This window comes from Alternaria incomplexa, assembly GCF_024043165.1.
Source record: "Alternaria incomplexa strain BMP 0042 chromosome Unknown scaffold_6, whole genome shotgun sequence".
Classification (NCBI taxonomy): Eukaryota; Fungi; Ascomycota; class Dothideomycetes; order Pleosporales; family Pleosporaceae; genus Alternaria; species Alternaria incomplexa.
This window is the reverse complement of record NW_026249855.1, coordinates 1098296-1115035: the sequence shown is the minus strand read 5'-3', so window position 1 is coordinate 1115035 and position 16740 is coordinate 1098296. Positions and strand designations below refer to the sequence as shown.

General features: G+C 53.2%; 7 protein-coding genes across 7 annotated transcripts; 2 read left to right on the top strand and 5 right to left on the bottom strand.

Moving 5' to 3' along the window:
• Positions 1 to 278: 278 nt before the first annotated feature.
• On the bottom strand, positions 279 to 1446 carry J4E90_004933 (uncharacterized protein; the record flags this gene model as incomplete). The annotated part of the gene is made up of 3 exons (XM_051434492.1): positions 279 to 535; positions 584 to 1002; positions 1076 to 1446. The coding sequence occupies 3 exons, from the start codon at positions 1444 to 1446 to the stop codon at positions 279 to 281; spliced, it is 1047 nt and encodes a 348-aa protein (XP_051291748.1).
• A 641-nt stretch (positions 1447 to 2087) lies between these two features.
• Positions 2088 to 2551, bottom strand: ISU1 (iron-binding protein; the record flags this gene model as incomplete). The annotated part of the gene is made up of 2 exons (XM_051434491.1): positions 2088 to 2239; positions 2296 to 2551. 2 exons carry the CDS (start codon positions 2549 to 2551, stop codon positions 2088 to 2090), a joined length of 408 nt encoding a protein of 135 aa, XP_051291747.1.
• Positions 2552 to 3305: 754 nt separating this feature from the next.
• On the bottom strand, positions 3306 to 5891 carry J4E90_004931 (uncharacterized protein; the record flags this gene model as incomplete). The annotated part of the gene is made up of 3 exons (XM_051434490.1): positions 3306 to 3450; positions 3505 to 5731; positions 5864 to 5891. The coding sequence occupies 3 exons, from the start codon at positions 5889 to 5891 to the stop codon at positions 3306 to 3308; spliced, it is 2400 nt and encodes a 799-aa protein (XP_051291746.1).
• A 352-nt stretch (positions 5892 to 6243) lies between these two features.
• On the bottom strand, positions 6244 to 9433 carry J4E90_004930 (uncharacterized protein; the record flags this gene model as incomplete). The annotated part of the gene is made up of 3 exons (XM_051434489.1): positions 6244 to 7461; positions 7517 to 8965; positions 9011 to 9433. The coding sequence occupies 3 exons, from the start codon at positions 9431 to 9433 to the stop codon at positions 6244 to 6246; spliced, it is 3090 nt and encodes a 1029-aa protein (XP_051291745.1).
• Positions 9434 to 10111: 678 nt separating this feature from the next.
• On the bottom strand, positions 10112 to 11117 carry J4E90_004929 (uncharacterized protein; the record flags this gene model as incomplete). Its single annotated transcript, XM_051434488.1, has 3 exons — positions 10112 to 10339; positions 10401 to 10921; positions 10970 to 11117. 3 exons carry the CDS (start codon positions 11115 to 11117, stop codon positions 10112 to 10114), a joined length of 897 nt encoding a protein of 298 aa, XP_051291744.1.
• Positions 11118 to 12035: 918 nt separating this feature from the next.
• NCS1 (Neuronal calcium sensor 1) lies at positions 12036 to 12996 on the top strand (the record flags this gene model as incomplete). Its single annotated transcript, XM_051434487.1, has 3 exons — positions 12036 to 12423; positions 12474 to 12769; positions 12817 to 12996. The coding sequence occupies 3 exons, from the start codon at positions 12036 to 12038 to the stop codon at positions 12994 to 12996; spliced, it is 864 nt and encodes a 287-aa protein (XP_051291743.1).
• Positions 12997 to 13629: 633 nt separating this feature from the next.
• Positions 13630 to 15673, top strand: J4E90_004927 (uncharacterized protein; the record flags this gene model as incomplete). The annotated part of the gene is made up of 3 exons (XM_051434486.1): positions 13630 to 14725; positions 14778 to 15551; positions 15606 to 15673. 3 exons carry the CDS (start codon positions 13630 to 13632, stop codon positions 15671 to 15673), a joined length of 1938 nt encoding a protein of 645 aa, XP_051291742.1.
• Between the last annotated feature and the right edge of the window lie 1067 nt (positions 15674 to 16740).

Here is a 16740-nt window from a genome sequence, read left to right as displayed (position 1 = left end):
CGATCTCACTAACCGCTATACCAAGTCGTCTTCTTGACCTGCGTATCCATCCACTCCGATCGTTCAAGCACTCGTCCATCGTTCGTCCTCGCACCACTAAACGAAAACAGAGTTAATACCTCAATCCAATCATCGGATTGACCAAAAAACATGGCGAAGAAGGAAGATCCAAAACGAACATCCAACAAGATTGTGAATCAAATCCCGTGAAATGGCAACCCATAGATCGTCGTAGCGGGTGCCACCGCAACAACGCGAAAATCCATGTACAGCAAACATTACCTCTTCTTCCTCGCAGCCTCTTCCTGCTGTAACTTGTGCATCTTGGCTCTTGCGCTCTTGCTGCCACCCAATTTGGGTCCGGTGATGGGAGGTGGCGCACCCTTGACAGGAGGGGCAGGTGGTTTACGGGCTTGTTGTTTCGCTTCCATGGATTCGAAGTATTCGTTGCGGAACTGCTCGACGAGGGCGTCGTCGGTGTTGGTGGAGGTGTTGGCGTGGGGGTTTGCGGGGGTTGTTGAGTCGAAGAAGTCGACTGGAGATGTTAGCATGGACCTCGTGTGAGAAGGGGGAGGGAACGTACGTTTGGCTTCTTTCAGTACGGCTTCAACCATCTGATCGCGTCGCTTGTCTTCTTCCGTCTTGCCGTTGGCTTTGGGCTTGCGCCACGCGTAGCCGTACTTGTCTCGCCGCGCTTTGCTTGCTGGCGGTTCTGGCTCGCCCTTGTCCCATCGTTTCCAGGCTTGTTCGGTGCGCGCCGCAGCGTCAGGGCCCAGGTCTACTTCCTGAAGCTTGCCCTGGCCTGCCGCCAACCGGTTGCTGTGTTCGTTGTCCGCGGGACTCTCGGTGCTACTGGTCGCGCCTTGTGTCGATAAACTGGTGGTGAAGGTATGCCGCAGATCTGGTGCGATGGCTGCTACAGAAGCCTGGAGGTGGTTTGGTATGGGCCAGCCGTACTGGCGATAGTTCTTTTCAGCCATGCGAGCTTCTACATATTCCGACCTGGCACATTAGCCTCCATGCTTGGCGGTGCCCTCATTCGAGCCTGCTGTAATCTGGCGAAGAGTCCACTCACATCTGCTTGTCATCGCGATCTACCACCTGTCCCGTCTGCGCGACGAAGCGGCTGGTATACTGGTCTGGCTGGGGCGCTTCTACTTGCACCACCTCTGTCCGCGGCGGCTCTGCTTTGCGCGTAGTTTCCTTCAGTCGGTCGCGGGGCCGCTTTCGGTTGCGCAATATCTCTTTCAGGTTCGGCACCGACTCTTCTTCATCGTTGGCTTCGGTCGGCAAGACAGGCGCGTCGTTGGGAATCGCAGCAACAGGCGTATGCGAGGCGGAAACAGTAGGCGCATCGTCGTCGGTGTAGACACGCTTCGGGTGCGCGATCTTGCGGCGCTTGAATCGTATAGCGGGGACTGCCTCGTCTTCTTGAGCCGTCGACATGCTGGGCACTTACGGGAGAGTCGGGAGTGGAGCGTGGGTTGGAGAGGTAGAGTTTCGGAGGACGACCTGGGCCGAGGCGTGAACCACCCAAGGGTCCAAAGCGTCATAAGCCCTTTCACTTGTGCCTAAACTTCATGACGGAGGCTAAACATGGTTCGCATAACTAGAGCATCATCTACGTACATCTGAATTTAGACGCGATCTGGGGTTGCAGGAGCGCAATAAGACTGCGGTACCCTTTCATGCATGCATCATACGACGATTAACAGACGTAGAGCACCTACATGGCGTGACACTCAGCTCATAAGACGATCACGTAGCCGACTTCCGCTGTCGCATATCAGGAGTTACATACCAACTCTCATCCTCCTCAGCAGCTGCCTCCGCTGTTTATATGTCGCATATCACATCACAATTCAACCCCATGGCTTCGCATTAAGAATTTTGTTCATTGCGATAAAACATATGTACTCTCGGCCTACTATACAGGAAGCCAGCCGCCGTAACGCTCAAACGCCCAAGTCATACCCGGTACATTGAGTAGCGAAAGACTGAATGCAGGTAATATCAGGAAACTTCCTCTCCATCCTTCCTTCTCGTCCCCTTGGTATCAATTTACATCATCATTGTCATCGTCCTCCCTAAGCCGTCGCTGAGGAAACAGTCTCAATCTCCACCTTTGGCAGCGGCGCCGACTTGCCGCCAAGGTCTGTTTGCCGTGCGTTGGGGTTCTTGGTGTAGTAGTTGGAGATGGCGGATTTGATGGCGTCTTCAGCAAGCATAGAGCAATGCACTACAAGCAGTTAGTAATCTGGTCCTGGTTCTCGCTTTCGTATTGTAGATACTCACGCTTTACAGGTGGTAGGCAAAGCTCCTTTGCAATCTCTGTGTTCTTGATCCTCGACGCATCCTCCAGTGTCATGCCCCGGACCAATTCGGTCAGGTAACTCGAACTCGCAATCGCGCTACCGCATCCGAAGGTCTTGAACTTGACATCGCTGATGGTGTTGCTGTTGGGGTCGACACGGATCTGGAGCTTCATGACGTCGCCACATGCGGGTGCGCCGACTAGTCCAGTACCGACATCGTTGTCTGTCTTGGACATGGAGCCGACATTGCGAGGCTTGTTGTAGTGGTCGAGCAGTGCTGCGAATATTAGCTGAGCGTTCTCAGATATAATTAGTCGGAGATGGCGGTGCGATGACGAGGTGATTCCGATCGGACTCCCGTGTCGCCACCACATCGATTTTCCGAACAAGAGGGGAGGGCGACTTATCTTTCTCGTGGTACTGCCGCCGACCAACTGCTGAGACTGCGGGTGCTGCTGTGCGAATGGGCGAAACGATGCTGGGCCTGGCGGCGGTTGCGAGCACTCTTCTTGCCTGAGCGGGCACTGCTGCTGCGACTCTCCTGAACATGGCTGCGATCGATTTGTGTGGTGTTTTGAGGTTTGGTAGTATCTTTGGTGAGTTTTGGCAATAGTTCGGGTAGCGGTTGGATGTTGGTGTAGGTGTAGCGGAGGTGGATGGCGACGGACAATTGAAGTAATGATGAAAAGCCACGCCCGGCCGCCGGCGACGTAATGTCCGTGCGCACACATACCCCACACTTATCATGGAATCATCTCGGAGAACCGCTCCAGATCACCGGCGAACGAGTGCTATCTCCGTTCGTCCTGCTATCAGATGGAACTTCAGCTTCATTCATATCTCCTACAGCCATGCTGATGCTATCTAGCAGCCTGCGCCGCAATGCTCCCAATCCGCTCTCGTTTCGCCGTTTCATCAATGCTAATGCTAACCCGACACAACTCCGCTTTCGCTATGCTAGTCCGTGGTGAGGGACCTAGACCCGCTGTCTTACAAACGTCGGAAGAAATACACGTAGGCAAACTTCTTCATCTCTTCAATGTCGGCCGCCTTGGCTACCTTCTCGTCATTGAACAGAACCCACGATGCAGCCTGCTCGCCTGGCAACTGTTTGCGCACAAACGCAACGTAGTGTCTATGGCGTGTTAGCGAATCCTCTACCGTAATAGTCCAAATGCGGAAAACTTACCCGGCGTGTATCGAACTACCCTTGTGGCATACTATCGACTGGAGCTGGAAGTTTGCAGGCAGCGTCTCACTACCGGCCAACTTCTTCTCTGTTGGCTCCGCAGGTGCCTCGGAGCTCCCACCTTCGTCGAAATCGCCCGGTGCATCGGGGTGGCTGAACAGCCAGTCGACAGCGCGCTCCATGTCACCACCCGTCTCCTTCAGAGCCTGGCGTGCCTGTGGAGCGTTGAAGCCCATAGCTCCTAGGTTCTCGATTTTTTCAGGGTCCAGAACAGATGCAGCGGCTGCGCCTCCACCAGAACCAGCGTTGAAGTCGACTGGGTCGTCAATATCTGGATCCTCCATATGACCAATCAGCCAGTTCATCGCTGCTTCGGCATCGTCGTTACCAGTAGCATGTAGAGCCTTTTCACATCGAACTCTAGGGAATCCCATAGCCTCAAGCATCGAAAGTGCCGCCTCGTTGGGTGACCACTTCGAACTGCCCGACGCTCCTGTGTCTACATCTTCTGGGAGAAGCTCCTCTCCTTCTGCCAAACCATTTGACTTGTAGGTATCGAAGGAGAAAGGTTCATCGTTGACAATGACAGGAACATCCTGCTTGGTAGGCACCCAGTTGACCAGTTCAAATCGCCTAGCGTTGACGGCCAACACTGAAGGGAAGGTCTTGAACATGCTTCTCTTTGTGAAGCCATCTTTTCTGCCACATGCTCCGCAAGTAAGCTCAACCAACTCCTCGGCCGTGAAGATGTCGAGACACTCCTTTAGCGTGACTGGCTCGAATTCTTCCTTTTCTTCCTTCTTGCCGTCGCTGTTGGTGACGTCCATCTGCGAGTCTTTCGGTATCCGCCGGATGGGGACTGGGATGGAAATGTTCTCTTGCTCATCTGTCTTGTATCGAACGCGCTTGCAACTGACACACTGTAGCCGCTGTTCCATAGCAAAGCGGAAAGCACCGACCGGATCCTTATGGGGCTCAACGTGCTTGCTGCGTGAAACAAGCTGGAGTACGTGCAGAAGCAGTTCGAACGCGTCCTGTTGTCGCATAGTTGAGAATTCGGCGTGGCCTCTTCCGATCAGGTGCTTGAGCATGGCAGGCGCGAGGCCGCGCTGGTGAGGAACCTCTGGGTTGTGCTCGTTGGTGATGACGTCGCTATCTGGCTTTGAGTATCGACCTGAAATCATACCGTCTGCGATTTTGCGCATCTGAGTTTCCAAATCCTCGGCAGGGAGTGGCGTCTCCGGCGGAGCTTCGTTGGGAAGGTAGTATCGGTCTTTGAATTCTGGAATGGAGAACAAGGCCTGCAAGGTACTGTTCAGGTAGCAGCTGTTGCCCAAGTTCTTCAGGCCCGTGAAGTCGGCTCCGAACAATGGCTGCAGTTCCTTGCCGTCTTCGGTCACCATAGCAAAGTCCCAGCGCAAGTTCTGCTCGACCTGCATTTCCGTAAGACTCTTCTCGGTCTTCACCCTGTCCTTGATATTGATGCCCCAGTGTGCTAGGTGGTCCGGTAGTTCTGGATCGATGCGCTCTTCATCACAGGCGTAGCAGTAGATATCAGCCGTGCCATCCGCGGTGAGAGATCCGAGCTTGACTGCGACAGGATGACCAGTCGACTTGGTGTGCCCTACACCGTGTGAGTTGCCACCAACGCCACCGAACTGCTGACGGCCACAACCCAGATTACCGCACGTCAAGCACAGCCAGAGGTTTTCGTTAAGCTCGCACTGTGAGCAATGACCTAGGTTCTGCGATTCGATCTGTCGCGCCGCTTCTTGTTCCAGACAGAGAGTATGTTCGCAAGCAGTCAACTCCTGTTCCCACGCCTTGACCTCCTGCTGCTTCGCGAACGTGTTCGCCTTGAGAACTGCGTCCACAATGTTAGGCAGCTTCCCCGAGCTCTTGTCTACATCGTCAACCCCGCACTCGTAGCACTTGACTTGTGTTGTGGTATCGTAGCGGTCTGCCTCGGTCTCAGCTGCCACGGCAAGCTTGGTCATCTTCTGAGGAGGCTCATCGCGCTTGACCCTCTTTCGCGTGCGCTTGATATTGAGGACGAGGGGGTGGTTCGTGGACGACACGTGGAGGAGAGAGTGGTTGCGATCGCTCGTACACCCACCATTGAAGCAGTAGAGACACACGTCGAGGCCGGTGAGGTCGTCGATCGAGTCGAAGCACTGGGTGCAGTCCTCCCGGTACACAGACTGCGTTGGCCCGGGTGGGTGAAGCTCTGAGACGTGTTAGTACTCTCTAGGGTGAGGATGTAGCCATAGAGCAAATGAAGGCGCCTGAAGCACGTTTGCCACCCTTCAATTCCTTTGCTGCATGAGAATGGAGTCGGGGGAAAGTTTTGGGTGCTTACCGGGCGCGTTTACGTGCGTACAGGCCATGTTCGGTCAAAGTTGATGTGGGCAAGGTACGGTGTTGAACGTCGCGACAGTTTGCATGTAAATTCGGTTGTTATGACATAGGCTAGGCTTCTAGAGCTCCTCCCCGCGGCGGGGCAAACAAAAGTGGATACCTGCCACCAATACCGAAAGAAAGGTAGTCACCACGCGACAGCTCCACTCTGGCTCAGAAGTCACGTCTGAGTTCAAACAAGTTGGAAAATTGTGTTGACATTCCTTTGACTTGATTTCATGGAGAGGATGCCAGACTTGAAGGAGTCTCAACAATTTCATAGATCGAGACTTACACAAGACATGCTATTAGAACTACGCGCCTGTATTTATACATGATCACTTATTTCCCCTGCTGCCGTGCGTTGACAGACCAGTTCTGAAACTGAGTGAACAGCACAGGCTGTAGCGGAGACTTCTTGTCCGCAAACCATTGCTTCTGCGTCTCAGCATAAACGTCCACCACACCAGCATAGTTTCCTTTGTCGAGACCAACAAGGACCTTGACGATATGGAGGCTGGCGGAACCACATGCATCTGCATGGACTTTTGAGCCGTTGCCTAGCTTCGCTTCCTCGTGGACACCTTTCAGCAACTCCCATACGTCCTCGACGTTCTCTGGCTTCGGGAGAGGTGCTTTGCGCTTGGTGCGGGTGTCGAAGAACGACTTTAGCATCTTGGCCGCTTTGTCTGCTGTCTGCTTGTTTGCGTTCGCGCGGGTGCGACGGAGTACTGGGAGGAGGATTTCCAGAGTGAGGGCGTTGGAGTATTGCTTCTCCATGTACACAGCAAGTAGATCCAGGACCCTTGACTTGAACTGTACGACATTCTGCTTTGCGTCCGTTCGCTCCTTCTTCTTGCTGGTTGTCTTGCTGCGCTCCTTGAAGATCTTGCTGAGATGTGGATCAAGCGCCATCATCTGGTCGTCATCCATGTCTGACTCGTCAGATGTCTCTTCTGCTGCCTCTCCGTCGATGGTCGGCTTTGAGGTCTGGAGGGTCATAGCGAGCATGTTGTCGAACTGAGTCAGCTCTGCGTCTTCCTCCTCACTTGCGTCGCTATCGTCATCGTCAGAGCCTGATTCGGAAGCATCGTCGCTGTCCGGCTCTTCTCCATCAACCATCTCAACGTCCGAGTCGTCTTCATCGTCATCGCTTGAGCCTTCCTCCTCCGCGTCTTCATCGCCCTGATTGAACAATTCTTTCTGTCCTTCAAGGTTCTCTTCGGTATCCAGGATCTCAGTCAATGAGCGCAACCCTTCGGCACTGATCTCGGATGCGAATATAGAGAAAGCTTCTTCTCCGATTCGTCGGAACAACGTTCGTTCATTTCCTGAGAAAGAGAGTACGATCTCGACGAAAGCATTCTGGCCATCGGAAGTTGAAGCCTTGCTCTTCTTCTTCGATGACGCCTTTCGTGACGCCTCGAAGGCTTTGTAGGAAGCATCAAGGTCATCGAGCATCATGACGGCATCGCCCTCGCCGTTGTAGGCTTGCAAGAGAGTCAGCGAGTAAAGAAGCAGGAAGCCCTGTGCTGCCAGCTCATTGCCAGCTATTGATCCCTGGTGACACTGCGTTAGTAAAAACAACAACAACAACGGGAGATAGTATACATACTGTCGCAAAGATGGCGTCAATGGTGCTAAGCGCCTTCTCCATGGTACTCAAAACTGATGCATCTGCTTTGAAAGCAAGATCTAGCTTTGTAGACTTGCCGTTCCTCGCTCTTATCATATCCAAGACCATGAGGGCGACATCTGAACGAGCACCCAACTTTACGTCCAACAGCTTAGTCAAACAAGATGATAATCGCTCTTGAAACGTTGTGCGGCTGCGATCACTGATTGGAGGAAGAGGCATTTTCTTCGTATCCGCCTTCTTCGAGGGGACGAAATAAGCAAACTCCACCAATGTTTCCAAGATCTCTCGCAGCCAGTTGGACTTTCGGTCTTCTGCAGCGCCACCTTCCCGTAGGTGAGCGATGTCCTTCTTGAAGGTCTTCTCGTTGAATTTCTCGTATCGCTTGTACTGTCTGATCGTATTCAAAAGCAAGTCTGCAATGGCCTGGCGACGGGTGTCTGCAACGGCCTGTTCCTCGCTTTCTGGACGCAGGATCAATGACTTCAGATGGCGTACAATCTTCATCAAACTCTTGTCATCTGTAGACGCGAGAACCTGCTCCAGCGTTTTCGTCCTGGTGATCCGATCAAACTCGACGCTACCGTGCTTTGAAGTCAATGCGACAAAGATGGGAAGTGTTGTTCCATCTTCTTGCTCAACCCTGAGCTGAACGGAACTCAACGCAGCCAACGCAGCGGAATGAAGAAATCGGTCTTCTTTCTTGCTCTGATTGATCAAGGTGCGCATCAGATTGGGGCTGAACAAGGCAGAGACAGCCCATTCCGGCACACGTGTGATCATGCTGCTTAACAGCTTGAACCCCCAGGCTTTACGTTCATGGGATGCCGAGGAAGAGAACAGACTGCTGTCTACAGTATCGATCCAGAACTGCGGGAATTCTGTCTTGTCCTTGGAACTACTCTTACTGTGTTCATCTCTTCGCAAGATCTCGGCAAAGACCAAGTCCCAGGCGAAAGACGGGTTCGAGCTCGTGGTTCCGGTCTTAATGGTTTTTTCTTCGCCATCTTCCGATTCGTTCTTGTTGAAGTCCTCCTTCAGAATCTTAGCAAGTCGCGAGCGTTCCTTCCTTGCCAGAGGATCCTTGTCGTGCCAAACGCTTGCAGGCAATGTTGCTGGATAACTTGCTTGGACGGTAAGCCACACAGCTACGCCTTCAGGCGTAGAAACGAGCTTGAACGTGTTGAGACGTTCGAGTATCTCCTCGACACATTTCTGGTACTGCGATTGGCCTTTCAAGCTCCTCACTGCTTCGACGAGGACCATGCCGCATTCTTCCCGGAGCCAAGGAATGTCGCGTGCCATTCGATAAACATTGTCCAAGAGCTTGTTCCAGGCATCCAGCGAAAGTTCTGGTTCGATAAGGATCGATGATTGCATGATGGCCTTGAACCCGAAAAGCTTTCCGATGGTGTGATCCCGTTTTTCCTGTACTTGTTAGCATTGCGACACGCAGCGCGCCCATGTTCCTACCTTTCCTGGCACGTTGCCCTTGGCTTTGGTCTTCTCCTCTACCATCTTAATGACAGCCGCCACATTAAGCTGTGAACCTTCGATAGCATCCTGCTTTACTGCAAATAGTTGTCGTAATAATTCGGTGAGCGTGAGCGAGAATCCGACCCTGGCTGCTTTGCGCTGACTGCAAAGACCTTTGATCAGGCGTACTAACGCGTCCTCCACATCTTTGGGCTCTGGCTTGTTTTCGGGCGAGAATTTGACGATGATCTGTTTGGCGGCTTCAAGACGGACATCGTCTTCTTCGGCTGCCAGGTCTGCGTAAAGCTTAGAGAGCTTCACCTTGTCCGAATTACTTTCTCTGCGCCGCTTCGCCGGAGCTTCGTCAACCTTCTCGCTTTGATCCACCTCGCGCTCCCTCTTGGGTAACTTGCTGCCCATCTTTTACTGATTTCCTGGAGAGTGTATTGGGTGTTGTCGCAACGCGACTTCCGCGAAAAGTCGAGCCAGCACGGCTCTAGGAAAATTTGGATGCTAACCGAAGGCGGACTAGTTGGACAGGGTCCAGCCAACGCGAAATCCACTTGGACTGCATGACGTCGGAAGCATGCGAGCTCCATTTGGATACTCATGGGAAATTCAGCATTGCATTTAGCGGAGTCTGCACTAGTTCTATGCTGCCACCTTATACAAGAAAAAAACTGAACAGGTTTGCAGACTACATCAAGTCGAAAGCGTGCAAAGTAGGTGACGCGACGTTCACGTAGACTGCAGGGTGTTCAGTTTTTTTCTAGGTTGGCGTGCTGCGAATGATTCTACTTGAGTTAGCTAGAAATCGGATACGAAATTTTGGTCATGTCATCATGCGCTGCACAGTATCACACAACCACCTCATACAAGAAAAAACTTAAATAGGTCTGCAGACTACATCGTACCAGAAACTTGCAAAGTAGGTGATCCAACGTCAACGTGGGCTCCAGGGTGTTCAGATTTTTCCTAGGTTGGCGTGCAACCGAGAAGAGATCATAGCCATCACCACTAGAAGTGACGATCTCAGTATCGAATTCAACTGCTCTACGTATGTTCGACGTGTACATATCAACCCCATCCCGATGACTATCAAAAATCATCATCGTCGAGACCCTCAAAGACTCCGATTGCCTTGGGACGGTACGTGGTTGGAGGTGGAGCCTGTTCTTGAGCTGGTCTGCTCGGAGACTGTGCAGCCACATCTTGTGCAGACGCGTCTTGTGCAGCCGCCTCGCTCTGTCCCTGCTCTTGCAACGCCTTCTCCCTAGCCGCGTCCAAATGTGCAGGTATATTGAACTCGTCTAAGTTTTTGCCCTTCTACACAAGGAGATAGGAGTCAGTGTGTGTCTTGCATGAATCTTGGACGTGCCAAACATACCTCACGCCAGTACTGGAGACTGAATAGAGCGCCCGCGCGGATCTTCTCGTTGCTGGGCCACGGGTACCATGGCAAGTTGCTAGCCTTGAGCTTCTTCAGCCATTCTTCTTCCTCTGGGGTGATTTCGAGCGCAGGGCCAGTAGCATCTTCGCCTTCCTTCTGCCCTTGCGCAGCTTCACTTGCTGGTGCTACTGTCTCTGGCGCGAGAGCGGGTGTATTGAGGCCATTGGTAGGAACACCGCTTGAGGCGACTTCATCGTCATCTTTCTCTTTGTCTGCGGCAGGTACGGGTTCACGGTATGTTGGCGGGACGGTGTGTCGGGAAATGTTGGTCGCGTATTGTAGGAGTTCGTCGAATGGAACGGCGCGCGAGTCTTCGGGGAACGTGGTCACGGTCGTGTCAAAGAGCTCATGGCGCAGTTCTGCGAGCTTCTTGACCGATGTCTTGAGCTGGTCTTCGAGCGCATCGGCTTCTGCGCGGAGGTTCTGGATGCGAATGTGATTCGCCTGGTGTTTGGCGACTGCAGTGCGTCAGTCGTCGATGTCAGCAGACGTGGGTGTTCGCGTACGTTGATCCAGGCCTTGACTGAGCTCGTCATCAGCAGCTAGCAGATCGACGGCAGCTTGCGTGGCCGGGTTGTAGGCAGCGATTGAGTCGACCAAGGTTGTCAAGGCCTTCTCGACGCGTTCGAACTGTTCGTTCAGGACGTCTTCCATGGTTGCGTGGTGGGGACCAGCTGTGCCGTCGACAATGGAACAGCGCAGGGTCAGCGACAATGGAACAGCGCAGGGTCAGCGAACGTGGATCGGGTGGAGCACGCGCATACACGTGACGTGAAGAGGCATGCGCGGTGGGCGATGGGGTCGTAGGGCTGGCTGTGTATGCAGGTTGCGCGCCAGACGGGCGGAGCTGAATGGCCAGCGAGTGCAGCGCGGCATTCACATAACAGTCGTGAAACCGGGCCTTCAGGCGCGAATCACCCACGGGCGCTTTTGCTAGACTCGCGGGGTTGCCCGCCTTCGATGCATGCGAAAGCGGGACATGACGAAGCGGCCAGGGCTGCCAGGGCCCTCTCGGCGTGGCCGCTATTTGCGTCGACGGGCTGGAAGCCGAGCTGTCACGACGACCAGCCTGCAGCATATATCCTCCGCTCCCCTGCCTCTGCCTGTCTACACCATAGTCCTAGTCTCGCTCCTATCGCCCTCCATATCCGCCTTCCACGGTTCTCCCAGCGTGCTGCGCCTCCATCTCCCAGAAGAGCACCCCGCCGTCGATTGGCCCGCCACTTGCACCCAGCTACCACTCTGATTGCTGCTCCGCCTTCCAACGCCTAGCAATTCCCCCGACTGCCTGCCTTTCCTTCCTACATAATCCGGTGCACCCCGAAAGCCTCGACGCACGATATTCCGCACATCTAGCAGCCATGGGTAAATCGTAAGTTCTCTTTCCTTGCTGCTTTGTAATGCGGGGCCATCGCGCCTACCATCCCGACGTTTGGAGATTCCTGCCCTTCACCTCGGACACGCGCGTCGTCGAGTGAAGACCACACGTTGGACCGGACCTCGTCATGGACCCTTCACTCAGGCGCAGACATCCCCCGCTCGCCCACACACTCGATCGCCCACGGCACAAGCATGTTCCAAGAGCTCGACATCCACGACCACAAGAGGCCCGCGCATACAGCACCGCTGCCTCATACCCCGTCACAGGCGCACGGAATCCCGCTGCTAGAGCACAACCACCCGCCTCTGCGGTTCGCGCGCCGCCATCACAGCGACGTACCCCGTCATGACGAGTCCGGCTATGCGCACTACAAGGATATGCGGGAAATCGCCTTGGCGAATGCCATACGCGAGTTGGAAGACGAATTGGGGTCGCGCTGCGGAATCAAGTGCTTGGAATTGCAGAACCAACAGCTGATTGTAAATCGCTATAGCCAGAGTAAACTATCACAGCAAGAGCTGGCCGACCTCCAGAAAGCGACACACTTCGACAAGAAAGAGCTACAGCAATGGTACAAAGGTGCGCACGCAGTGGGGCAACTGGGCTGGACTGTGACTGAGTACATACAGGCTTCCTGAAGGACTGTCCCTCGGGCATGCTCACCAAGGAGGAGTTCCAAAAGATCTATAAGCAGTTCTTTCCGTTCGGGGATCCGTCGTCATTTGCAGATTACGTTTTCAATGTCTTTGATGCAGACAAGTCCGGCACAATCGACTTCAAGGAGTTCATCTGCGCATTGAGCGTCACGAGTCGCGGCAAGATGGAGGACAAGCTAGACTGGGCGTTTCAGCTGTACGACATTGACGGAGACGGCAAGATCAGCTACGAGGAGATGCTGGCAATCGTAGAAGCCATTTACAAGATGGTACGTAGTCACGCCCAAGGATGCGCCTTCATTACTGACATGTGCAGGTCGGCTCCATGGTTAAGCTCCCGGAAGACGAAGACACCCCCGAGAAGCGCGTTAAGAAGATCTTCCGCATGATGGACAAGGACGAGAACGGCAGCTTAGACATGGCTGAGTTCAAGGAGGGCTCGAAGCGCGACGAGACTATCGTTTCCGCCTTGTCTCTGTACGATGGTCTTGTGTGAGGAAGAGGGTCGATACCCAGTGTCATTTTCTGCTTGTTTCGTTATAGTCGATATCACAGCGCATTTGTGGGATTGGCATACCATTATTCCCTTGCTGTTAGGGTGGATGACCTCGCCTTGGCGTACCGGACATCATGAATGATGTATACAAAGTGCGCATTTCGTTTCCGCGGTTAAGAATGCAACAACAATTTCAAACTTGCTTGATTCTGCACGTTGGTCTGACTGTAAGCCTCACCCAGGAAAGCCTATTTTTGGGTTTCTTTGGTAGAAACTTGTAATTGGGCGTCTGCATGGCATGTCGGGTCTGTGTTCTGACGTGACGCAACCTTGCGGGACGCTTTCTTAGGCGGCCTTCAGGGAGCTTTGGACAGGTAGCTTGAGAACAACACATTGCTAGCACCGTGCCGCCTTGCTGTCGTACCATCGCCGGCTGCACGCTATGGACAGATTACCTGTCTAATAATACACCATCCTTTTCTCCTCCGCTGTCGACTTCTGGCGACGTTTGCGCTGCGACGCTACGTTTCGGCATTCCGCCCAGCATCTCAAGCTGACGCCGGCCCGTGGGCTCCACCACGTATTAAAGCCACTTTCACGCGCCTCGTTTATATAGGCAGACACACCTACACAATGCCGCGATCCGCGATATCAACATGCAGCGCCGCGCTGGCAGCCCTGCTAGCCATTGCACCCTCACCAGCGTCGGCCTTTTACTTCCCAGGCACCGCGCCAACTTCGTACAAGACGGGAGACGCAGTTCCGTTATACGTCAATCGCCTGACACCCGCCGATTCGCAGAACGACCCCAAGCTACGATCCGTCTTCTCCTTCGACTACTACCACCCGCCCTTCCACTTTTGCCGCCCAAAAGATGGCCCCAAAGAAATTCGGGAGAGCTTGGGAAGCATACTGTTTGGCGACCGGATACAGACGAGTCCGTTCGAGCTGAAGATGGGCATGAACGAGTCGTGTAAACTGCTCTGTGAGGCGCCATATCCGGGCAAGGACGCGGCGTTTGTAAACAGCAGGATATACCAGGGCTACGACCTCAACTGGCTGATCGATGGGCTGCCTGCAGCACAATCACTTAGGGAGCCGGGCTCAGACCAGACCTTCTATCAACCAGGCTTCGCGCTGGGTCTTGTAGACGAGGACCAGCCCATGCTCAACAACCACTACGACATTGTCATCGACTACCACGAAGCATCGCCGGGGAATTTCCGTGTCGTTGGTGTGCTGGTAGACCCATACTCGGTGGCAGAATCGAAGAGGCAGGGCGACGATGGGGCGACGTGCAACGGACAGACACCGGTCATTCTGAAAGAGGGCGAGGCTGATGATAACCTGGTCGTCTTTACGTACGGCGTTTACTGGCGACCAAGTCCGACTCCGTTTGCGACCCGATGGGACAAGTACCTACACGTATACGATCCCAAGATCCACTGGTTCTCTCTTATCAATTCGGCCGTCATCGTCGTCTTCCTCGTCATAATGGTCAGCACCATCCTCGTGCGCACCCTCAAGAAGGATATCGCGCGCTACAACCGTCTGGATCAGTTTGCGCTCGAGGATTTTGGAGAAAGCGGCGACGGTGATGATACAGCGGATGACTCTGGCTGGAAACTCGTACACGGCGATGTATTTAGGCCACCCAAGAACCCGCTGCTTCTGTCGGTTTTGATTGGCAACGGAGCTCAGCTCTTTGCCATGACAGCGTTGACTATAGGTAAGTCGCCAGAACATATCCCATGTCAGGTCCCTGCTAACATCAATGACAGTATTCGCGCTTCTCGGCTTCCTCTCTCCTAGCAACCGCGGCGCTCTCGGAACCGTCATCATCATCTTCTACACACTCTTCGGTTTCTTCGGAGGCTACGCTGCGGCACGTACCTACAAGTTCTTCCATGGCGAGTCGTGGAAACTGTGTTTCTTCTATACCCCGGTAGCTCTACCCGCGATCGTCTTTGGTGTCTTCTTCCTCATGAATCTGTTCGTCTGGGGTCGCGGCGCATCCGGTGCTGTGCCGTTCACCACCATGCTCGTAGTTGTCATCATCTGGTTCGTCATCTCCGTCCCGTTGAGTGTCGCTGGTTCCTGGCTCGGATTTAAGCAGGCCGCCATTGAGCCGCCCGTGCGTACAAACCAGATCCCACGCCAGATTCCACCTGTTGGAGGCTACCTGCGACCTCTTCCTTCCATGGCCTTGGCCGGTGTACTTCCCTTTGGCGCCATCTTCGTCGAACTCTACTTCATCATGAACTCGATCTGGTTTTCAAAGGTCTACTACATGTTCGGTTTCCTGTTCATCTGCTTTGGGCTCATGATCATTACCTCGGCGGCGGTTACAGTACTGATGATGTACTTTTTGCTTTGCGCGGAGAACTATCACTGGCAATGGAGATCTTTCTTCACTGCTGGTGCGAGTGCGGCGTACGTGTTTGCTAGTTGCTTGCTCTACTGGATCAAGGATGTGAGCTGGACTAGTTGGACAAGTGGTGTGGTGTACCTAGGATACTCGGCATTGCTGAGTTCGCTGGTGTTCATTCTGACTGGTAAGTTGTAATCTGACCCCCTGCTCGTAAACCGCGTACTAACGAAATGAACAGGCACCATCGGTTTCTTCGCCAGCTGGCTATTCACCCTCAAGATCTACAGGTCCATCAAGGTGGACTGAGCGTGGGAGTAGTGGAGAACTGCCAGCATACCTTTTCTTTCCTTGGAATCTCAACCCGTCAAGTAGCGTGCGATCATTGCCAATATAGACAGTAAAAAGGCATTTTTTGCGAAGAAAGACTACCCGTATATATCTTAGACTATTCAGTTACATGTGAGAGTGAATCTAGACTCAGTGCTACGATAAAGCAAACTAACGCGAATCCCTTAACCAATACTGGAATACGCCGTATCCCATGAAACCCACTAATTTGATAAAGAGGTACTCACTGATCCATCGTCAGCTTATCCTCTGCCAGCCTTATTATCCGCATCTGTCTTGATGCCCGACCTCTCTAGTTAAGCTTCCACTTGTGTTCCCATTATCCCTAGTGCACTCGCAGAACGTTTTTGTTCCTCTTTCCGTACATATTCTTTCTCTCTTTTTCCATAATGACGTCAACGCCTCACCTTCTTCCGATAAGAACACACACCCACAATCCTTCAACGCGTATCAAGCGTCTACAACCGTAGCAAAACAGCGGGGACCCGTCATTCTACCCGCCCATGCATGTTCCAAAAGACTGGGACTCGTTCTCGAGTACACCGGTCGGGTGTGTATCAAACACTACTTTCGTTCGGTCATCTCTCGGAGTTCGACTCTATGCATGGACCTGCAGCTATCAGCATGACGCGTTACCCAAAAGGGAAAGGTAGACGGGCGCTAAAGAGACCCTTCCCGTCGAACTATTACAGAGCCCCGTTGAAACCCAAGACCCGAGAGTTTTCCGGGTAAGATTGTCATGAGTGATGAGACTTTTTTGCAGAGGTTGGTCGTACGAAGATTTCAAAAGGCCTTATCAGGGAAATGGAGGCGCGTGCGTGTATATATATATATATATGGGTGTGCCGTTGCCCGGTTTGAAAGTGTTGATGATCAGCTTTTTGGATTGCATCACTCTTGCGATCATTGCGTGTTTGTTATAACACACCCTTGGTGTTTTGTTCTTGGTCATCAGGCCACCAGACTTTTGAACTAAAATCATTCTTACGAAAGGGTGGATCCTTTTGTTGAAATCACCGACATAT